General features: G+C 30.4%; 1 protein-coding gene across 1 annotated transcript; it reads left to right on the forward strand.

Annotated features, from left to right (window-relative positions):
- The first annotated feature begins 305 nt into the window (after positions 1-305).
- Positions 306-9,835, forward strand: LOC123208490 (pentatricopeptide repeat-containing protein At1g63150-like). Its single transcript, XM_044626028.1, has 6 exons — positions 306-599; positions 8,204-8,320; positions 8,639-8,873; positions 8,970-9,024; positions 9,098-9,466; positions 9,562-9,835. Exons 1-6 carry the CDS (start codon positions 306-308, stop codon positions 9,833-9,835), a joined length of 1,344 nt encoding a protein of 447 aa, XP_044481963.1.
- The last annotated feature ends 231 nt before the right edge of the window (positions 9,836-10,066 follow it).

A 10,066-nucleotide genomic window follows, 5' to 3' on the forward strand; every position in this document is an offset into this window, starting at 1 on the left:
TGAGTTGGATTATATTTTAAGACAGATCTTTATAGGCTAAAGGACTATTTCCCATCCAAAGTATTCTGATTTCTCATGTTTCCCTCCGTTAACTTTGAAAATTCATATTTACCCACCCATAGATAGTTAAAATTAACGGTTTTAAAGGTAAAATCATCATTTTATCTATAATATTAAAAATAAACTTAAATTTGATTTTATTTTCCCCCCAAACCCTAAAAACTAACAATTTCCCCTAACCCAAGTTTTCAAAAATAACATTTTTCCTTCTAGGATTTCCAAACTTTCAATTGAATTTTTAGACGATGATCGATGATCTCCAGGTAACATCTTTTCCTCTTCAGCATCTCTTCATTCCGGTCATGCTCCTTCTTGTCCTCTTCAGCATCAAGTGGACTCATCTTTGTCAAGACGAAGATGAATCATCTTTGTCTGACAAAGAGTCTTCGTCTTTGGACAAAGACGATTCATCTTCATCGATGACAAAGCTGAGGAGGACTGGAAGGAGCACGACCGGAAGGAAGAGATGTTGTTTGGAGATTGTCGGTTGTCGTCAGAAAATTCAATCTGAAAGTTTGGAAACCCTGGAGGGAAATGCTGTTTTTGAAAACTTGAGGGGAAATTGTTAGTTTTTAGGGTTTAAAGAGGGAAAATGATATAACTAATGAACTCAATTAATTTTAACCACTCATGGGTGGGTAAATAGGATTTTCAAAGTTAATGGAGGAAAACTTGGAAAATCAGCATACTTTAGGGGGGAATAAGGCCTTTGGCCATCTTATTATAACCAAACAGTATCAGACTCGCCTGCATTTACATTTCAATATTCGTAGTTGGAGGTGTAACTTTCTTTTTAACAAAGAAAATTTATTTGAGTTATATTATTTTTTTAATAAATTTATCACAATTTAATAATTAAAATTTCAAATTTAGTAATTAATCTCATAATCACTTTAGTAGATTAATTAAAAATTAAATAGTGAAGTCTCATCAAAGAAATTTGACTCTCTTATGTTCATAATTTTCTCAATTTACCCCTTAGACCATCACTCATAACTTTGATGCGAATCATCTTGAGACGTTTGTCTTTGATGAAAATAATGTTCTTCGTCCGAAGACGTGCCAGAAATGGGGAAGGAAAGAGTGAAACTGGCCGGTAAAATTGATGTGGAAATAGTTGCAGCAAAGGAATGATTTTAAAAATGAGTTAATAACCAACAACGAACTCCATCAATTAGGCATACCAAGACCAATGAAAGAGTTATCCCATATCTTACTCTGGTGGTTGATGAATCCCATGCCATGAGAAGCATCAATTTAACTTCTGAAACATCTCCATTTAGTGGATCGTCATCCTATATAAAATTTTCCATAATAAATAATGTAAGTTTATCTTTAATAAGAGAATTTACAAGTTTAATCTATTTAATAAAAAAATTTTAAAAGATTTATTTTTTCAAGAAAAAAACAAAATTTAATTATTAAAAAAAAAAAGCTTATAATTCGATATGAGTGAATGTTGTTATTAATATAAAATATGAAATTAATTAGACCTTCTAGAATAAACACCGTTTCATAGTTGTCACTAATTCCAGCTTGTGAAAAATTTATATGATTGAATAATATTACTATAATACCTCACATGATTATATCATCTTAATTTTGCCTTAAGATATATAAAGGAGTCCTTTAAATCATTATTCTTAAAAATATACCCAAAACCTATTTAATCAATCGAATTTCTTATGAATTATGTTGAAAAAGAAATGTAAACTCATTTAATACCACACACTTACCATATGGTTTTGTTGTTTGCTATAATGGGTACGATAGTCATTTTGTGTGATAAATATTTGTAACAACCCTTGGTATATAACCCAAGGATTAATATTCAATTGATTGATCCTTAATCAAGATAAACACCTGGCAACATCAATCATTTTCTTTTAACTTATTTTTCAAGTCTGAAAAAGGAGAAATTAATAAATAAAAGAATAAATACATAAATAAGGGTAACAGGGCAACTAAGGTGCCAATTCAAGAAACCATAGGATGTGGTTTCAGAGAGGTTTGTGAAAGAAGGAATTTTTGAGCGGTTTCTAAATAATTTGAGAGGAGAAAAACTAAAGATAGATAGAGATTTCAGTGAAGAAGAATCAATTGCTCATGATTCATTATCAACTCAAAGTTCTATGAAATTCAACTGATTTAACAAGGGAAACTCACTACTATATGAAGAGAATATTTTCAGTGATATTTGTCATATTTAGTAAAAATGTGAATTATTCATATTTCAGTTTAATTAGCATTTTAAACAAGTTGTTTCAAAATTTTGAATTCAAATCATATTAAAAACATATTTTATATGCTTTCGGTATTAAACGAGTATTTTTACCGTATTTTATGTTTTTAGCTTCTTTATGAATTTTAAAGTATAAAAATGTCCCTTACATTTTCAATTAATTACTATTATGCCATAATTGTATTAAAAAAAAACACTTAATTTTTGCCATCCAAATGTCTAACCTCTCTTGATAATTTTTTATGATTATTGAATCTTTGATTATATGTTATATTATATTAGGTTTAATAGTCAATTAAACTTTATATTTGAATTATTAATCAAGAAATCTATTAAAAGTACTAAAATTATTATTGATATTATCATATTTTTAAAAAATATTATTGACGATGTGTCATATTAAACCTATATATATATATTCCGTATTTTTTTGTATTCAAATTTTATGACCTTTTTTTCAAATATATTTTTCATCATTTATCATATTATACTTATATAATTTTTGTATCATATTTTTTCATTCTCATATTTACTAATTAGGGTATTTGAAAGGAAAGATAAGAGAGAAGAAAATTGAGACCCACTAATAGAGAGATAAAGAGATGGTATGTGTTTTAGTAGGGTCACTTTATTTGACAAAATCAGACTACTTAGGCCATTTCTTTAATGGAGTTTGTTTTTCTTAATAGATACATATCTTCTCTGTTGTCTTCTTTCTGGACTTTTAGGATCAATATATTTTATATTCTTTTTCTTCTCATTTTACCATTTTTGAGAAATTTTATTTGAGCTTGTTGAATCTCGAGGATTATTCTCTCTTTTTAAAAGATAACCTTTAGTTATAGTGATATCAAGCTTTTGCTTTTTTGTTTTTGTAAGTTATCATATAAAGTAGTTAATTTATTTTAATATAATTGACTAAATGCATTATTGATTAAATAAATTTTATAAAAAATTGTACATCTAATTGAGAGTTATAAATTCAGCCTAACTGAGTTTGAACTGATCACATTAAATTAGAAAAAACCCTAAGTTTAATAATTAACCTCAAAACTACTATTATAGATAAGTCAAAAATTTGATATTAATATATCATCACTTATTTCAAACCCATGCTTTCTTGCTTGAGTGTCCCTACTAACCCTTGCCTTGCCCTTGAAGCTACCTTTTAGTGGTCATTTGCATACATTATTATTTTTTTCTTTTGTGGGGAGAAACTTTTACTTTAATTAAATCATTCATTTTTGCATATAATAAAGAAATACTTTTTTAACCTAATCAAACTTGAATGGATCACATCAAGTAAGAAAGAAACTTGGGTCCAATGATTGTCTACATCTGTTTGCACCAAAAAAGTAAAAAATTTGATTACATACCTCTTACGTGGATACCATCACCTCGACAATCATCATTGGGCGGTTATTTGCATCCAATTTCTTTGCAATTCCACACACACGCTATTTGGTAAATTGTCAAAAGTAGGTAGCCAATTAATCTGATAAAACTTAAAAAAAAAAAAGCATCTTCCAGGCAGCACTCACATGACAGTGACTGTGCACTTAATAATGTTTTTACTTTTCAACAACCGTATTTCAATGTGTGTAGTTTGCTTGCATTTTGGAGACTGAATTGATTCACTGTGGTTAATGACTGAAATGGATGCAGAAGATGAATCCAAGAAAAAAGGTTGCGGTGGTGTCTAGTAAAAATCGAATTTTTTTTATAATTTTATTTTTGTAATTTTCTCTTTAGGTTAATTATAATGGCCAAATGCCCCCACCACTGATTAGTTGCCGGTTGAGATTTTTTAGTAAATCCTTGAATTTTTTTTGCATATTGTAATTACGATTATACCGTTCACAGATTATAGTTAACTGGAAAATTTTGGATGGAAAATGGTAATTTGGTATTTTTTTACTTAAAGATAGTGGTTATCCTTATCCCGATTTCAACAGGTCGAAAATAGTGGTCATCCTTATCCCAATTTCAACATTAATTAAAAGCATTATGAAAAAAACATATTTTTTTTAATTTAGACGGAAATACGACTTGACAAAGACTTATGCTTGCCTTGACCTCTACAATTTAATACGCGGATTGAGATTGTATCTTTTTCAAGGAAGTTTCAGAAAAATTTGGGCCAAATTTCATATGGATTTGTGATCATATTATTTAATGCTTCCTAGAACCTCTATTAGTCTATTTCTTTCATATCCTCTTAACTTATGACCCTAAGGTTTGTACGTTGTCTACCCTTGAAAAGGTGGTTAGTTAATCTTAACAATCTTTTTTGGGTAAGTAATTAATTAAAAAGGTTTCACAAACATGAAAAAAACTTAAACAAAAGACTTTTCTCTAGAAATTTTAATACTTCACTAATTTTGTTAACTCATTTTTTTATTGAATTTTCTTTGCAAATGTCAATCTTAACATCATTCCTAATTTCCTACGGGGAAAAGGCATAATATTAGCATAAATTGAAAGAATATTACATATAGACAAAATGGAATTACATTTTACATAGCCTTTGACCTAATTATGTTGTCATGTTGTGACAACATCCTCTAGCTTGCTTATCCGGGTTTTAAAGTGTGCTTGAAATTTTCTAATCAAGCTACAAAAAAGTTTGCTTAACTTGCCAACATTTGTTGAACACGATCCAAAATGTTTTCCGCATCAAATATGACAACATTTAGCTCATTGGGTTTGTCTATTTCTAATACAAGGGATGATCTAGCTACATGAACCTATTTAGAAGCAAGGGTAGATGGTTGAATTCATCCCTTTGTCATGGTTAGCATCATTAAACACTAGAGAGCCGGCACATCAAGTGTTTGTTCAAGTGCCTTCAAGAATTCCAGTTGATAAACATACCAATTTGCCTTCCTTTCATAAGCATTTGTAACTAGTGTGACATTTACTTTGGCTTGGTAATGGATGTTAATGAGAAGTTAAACTTTTACACTTGAAATGTTGTTAAGTTACATACATGCATTCCAATCAATATCCAGTTTGCATCTTCCCACTTAGAGGTGTTTCTATACCTTTATTTTACCATCTAAGGGATTTTTAATGTTTTCTTGAACTCCACCAAACTCCTTAAATTATCCAAGGTCTTGTGTATCTTGATCTACAAAACCATAATCAAGGTCTTGAATTTGACAATATAGGACAAATATATACAATCCAAAAACCTAAAATGTTAGTGAAAAACCCATTATATTATGTTGTAGGGTATGTATTGTGTATCATACGCAATGACGAATCCAAGATTTTTGTTAAAAGGGGCTTTCCTAGTGAAAACTTATGAAAATCCACCAAACATTGAATAAATGAAATAATGTACTAAAAGAAAAAATATAAAACACATCTAATTTATTTATGCGCAAAAAGCTCTTCAATATAAAGTCAGCGAAAAAAATTGTGGGAATTTAACAATTCACTTAAATCCAATATGATAAAAGAAATGTTTACAACAACCCCAATCCATAAAAAAATATTTTACACTGTATAACTCAAATGCAGTTATTAAAATCAAAACTCAATTGTCTATATTAAAGATCCACTCATCTCGTCGTGTATGATCAAAAAAATTAAGTTATAATGGTATGTGTAAATATTTAAATATTTGAATATCAATTATTTAAAAATAAAAACAAATTAAAATGGTATATTTGAATTGATCCTTAAAACAATTAAGAAATTTAAATTAATCATTTGAATTATTGGTAGCTTATTGACCTTACAATTTACTCTCAGTTACTTTAGAGGGGATTTTTAAAAATTGATCAAACTTTTTAGTTTTAACAATATTTCTTTTAATTATAGGGGATAAGACATCCAAATAGTATCTTTGTTTTGAAAACAATTTTGTCTGTTCTCATCAATGTGCATTTAAAATTAATCAATTTTAATTATTATGGAATTGCTTAAAAATTAAGTTTAATTTGCATCTTATATGATTTACTTCTTTTCATGTCATTCAAAAAAAACCAGAATAATACAACTTGTTATTGAATCTATATGTTACCTTTCCTTTTACAATTAGAGTTCATTTTGTAATATATTTCTTAATTCTCAAACATTTATGCCTAGTAAACTATCATAATTATACAATTAATATTACATGACATTCAATGACACCTACATGAAACCATTGATAATTGATAGCAGTTTGTATATACGTTTTTGTTCTGTTGAAGCAAATACAAATTTCTTGTTTGTAATTACAAAGCTTAAAATTATTTAACCGAAAAAATTTATAAATGAATGTTAACATGGATTAGCCAACAATTATACTTAGATGTGTCAAATGAGTCAATTGTGGAAGCCCAAGAAAAAAACCCAACACAAAAGGGCTTGGCTCACTATAAAAGCAAGCCAGGCTAGGCCCATGGACTGTCCAAGTCCAACTGTGGGCCTAGGCACAGGTTGGTCCCGATAGTGTTCACAATTTTAAAAAATATTATAACATAATTAATTAATTAATATATAAAAAATTATAAATATTTATAAGAAATAAAAATTTTATACTTAAAAAAATGAATTGAGTTTTTTGTATCAACGATTAATCTTACACGCATGAGATAATCAAAATTTTAATTTGATTAAAACATTTTACTTAACTTTTATTTATAATTGGTGAAAAAAGTGAATGAATTTATTCTTTTAAATATGAGATTTTTTGCAAAGTGCAAAAGTCTCATATCTAAAAAAATATAATCACTCACTCTCTTCATTTACTATAAATAAATGCTAAGCAAAGTAAAATATTCAACTAAACTCAAATTTTAAAATTCACATTAGTGAGATTGATAGTAAGAACTTAACTCACTTATTATAAATAAATTTGTCTTATTTTTAATCACAATTTAATTTTTTAATATGTTTTATTTTATTAGAAAACATAGTTAGATAAATTATTTAATTAAAAAATTATTTTTTTAATTAAAGTTAGGCTGACTTGTTATTATAGGACTAAACTTGGTCCATTACTGTAAGGCTTGGCTAGACCCTATGCATTCGTGGGCCTCAAGTTTTCTTTGCTTTGGCTTGATTCGTAAGCCCTGTTACTGTGCATACCCTAGGCTCGGCCTAGCTTGTAGGTCTTGTGGGTCTTGCTAGGGTCAACTCAGTTTAGCCCATTGCCATCTCTAACTATGCTAAAATATCTCAAAAAGAAATTATGAGATATTTAAACATTGAGACATTCAAACTCATATTTTTCTACTGTAGATTCAAAAGAAAATTATGTTTTTTCATTTAACTTCAATTAAAAAAAAAAATTTACCTTTGGGCTCCATCAGTTTGGATTGATGGTAATCTTTAAGGTGGCAAGTGAGCTTGACTATATCTTGGAATTGAAGTAGACTATAAAAATGTTTCCTTTTTTTTTTTAATTGAGGGTGGGCTTTGACATCAATTTCCAATATTTTTCTTAATTTGAGAGTAAACCTGGGTCTATTCCCACAAAACTCAAATCTATTATTTACTGGAATATTTGATAACCATGATAAAATTTATTAATGATATTAATACAAATGTTACCATACAAATTTTATGGGGTAGAAATGCAGCCCATAAAAGCCCAATGGGCTTATTCCCCCTACTTCAACCCAAAACTTATCCAAATGGCAATAAAAACAAAATCTCTTTTTCAAACAGTGCAATAGCTTCCCGTACTCAATCTCTATCACTGATAGTCGCTGATTAAGCTTCCGTGTATTGCTTATTTCAAGTCTTAATTTTCTTTTAGTTTTGTTTAGGGTGCTGTTTGAGTGATACCAAATTGTCTTAACTTGTTCATGAGCGCCTTCAATTTCGATTAAGCTTTTATCTATAACATTTTCAAGCAAAATCCTCAAATGGGTTAATTTAACTGCCCGTATATCCTCACTTTAGTCTGCTAATGCACTGCAAGTTGCTGATTATGAAGCAAAGATTCAATCTTTGAGAAACAAGCCATACCCGCATGATCTTATCCGGGTTTTGGATAGCACTGGCGACTTGAACTCTGCTGTGAAGATATTTAAATAGCTATTTCTCCAAAAAGGGTTTCAACACAGCTGATACTTATGGTAAGACAATTTTGTAGTTTAGGAGAATGAACAAGGAAGGGTGTAGTCCTAATAGTAGAAGTTTTGAGATAATAATTATAAAAGGTCTTATTTTGAGCAATCGAGTGGATGATTCGATTATCATTTTAGGCGAGATTTTATGCTGGATTTGAGCTGAAATTAAGTTTCTATACCTGTATAATACCACTGTTTTGTAGGGAAAAAAAAACTAGGGGAGGGAATCCGACTGTTAAGGTTGATGAGAGCTTCCAATCCTTAGCCAGATGGGTTGATTTATAGGGAGTTAATTAGATGCACGTGTGAGACCCATACTTTAGATGATGCGAATTATCTTCTTGAAGAGATGATGGAAAACGGTAGAACACCTGCTGTTGATGTGCTTGTTGATCTAGTAGTAGGACTTTGTGCTATGCTTGAAGGCTGCTGCAATGCTGGTAAAGCTATTTTGGCAAAAAGTATCCCGGACAAAATGGATGAGAGAAACATAACTGATTGTGATTCTTGGCATATTCTAATCGTATGACCTTATGAGAATATGGAAATAAGGAAAGCGAATGAACTTCTTTGTAGAATGTTTATATTTTCCATAGTTCCTGACTCTGCGACATACTCAGCTCTTGTTGTAGCCAACTGTCGATTGAGAAAGTATGAGGATGCTCTTCTGTTGTTCCATTGGGTTTGTATCGAAAATTGGGTTCTAGATTCTATATCTTATTAGGACTCATGGAGAGCCTTTGCCAGGCAGGAAAGATTTGGAGGCTGCTGAAGTATTTCATTACATGTCGAAGAACAGATGCTCCCTCAGTCCTTCTTACAATATGCTGATAGGTGGCATGTGTAACATGGGACAAGTGGATAAAGCAATTAGGCTACGGGGTTTTGCTTACAGTTCTAATACTCCTTATACTACTCAAACTTACACGACAATCATGCATGGATTGTCAAAATTAAAAATGGCTAAAGGACTAATGGTAATTCTCTCACAAATGTTGGTGGACAGTTGTGCTGTTGATGTGGAAGTATATTGCATCCTCATACACAGCATGAGTGCACAAACTGAACTAGGGATTCTGCTTTCTTTTTCAATGTGATGGTTAATGAGGGTTTAGTGCCTGACCGAGAAACAATGCATACTCTTCCGTGTTGTTTGGCTAGCTAATCTCACTTGCACATGGTTTTAAGTGGGATTGATAAACTAGTTTCTAATAGTGATATTTTGGATTCATCTATGTATAACATACTAATCAACAGCCTCCGGAAAGAGGGTCTAAAAAGTGAGGCTTCCCGATTATTGGATCTGATGTTAGAAAAAGGTTGGGTACCAGATGCTACAACGCACGGACTGTTGGTTGGGTCTTTTATCAAAAGAGATACAGATGGCGAAACATTTGCATATGAGGATTCCATGCAAGATAGTGTTAGCAACATTCTTGCCGAGGGAATGGGAAATACATGACAAGTTCCCATAGTTGACAATGAAACTATAATTAGAAAGTTTCTAAATTACCCTGGTGGAAAACTCGCCATGATGGGATGTAAGCTTCTTTGGGATCCAATTTTGCAGTTTCTGCTGAGTTGCATATGAAATCAATCAATAATGGCATTTTATTTACCCAGCCATCTTATAATCTGTGACATGATGCCCCTGCATTGTAAATTCCAAAAAGAAACTTATTTGTTGAAATCT

This window comes from Mangifera indica, chromosome 2, assembly GCF_011075055.1.
Source record: "Mangifera indica cultivar Alphonso chromosome 2, CATAS_Mindica_2.1, whole genome shotgun sequence".
NCBI lineage: Eukaryota > Viridiplantae > Streptophyta > Magnoliopsida > Sapindales > Anacardiaceae > Mangifera > Mangifera indica.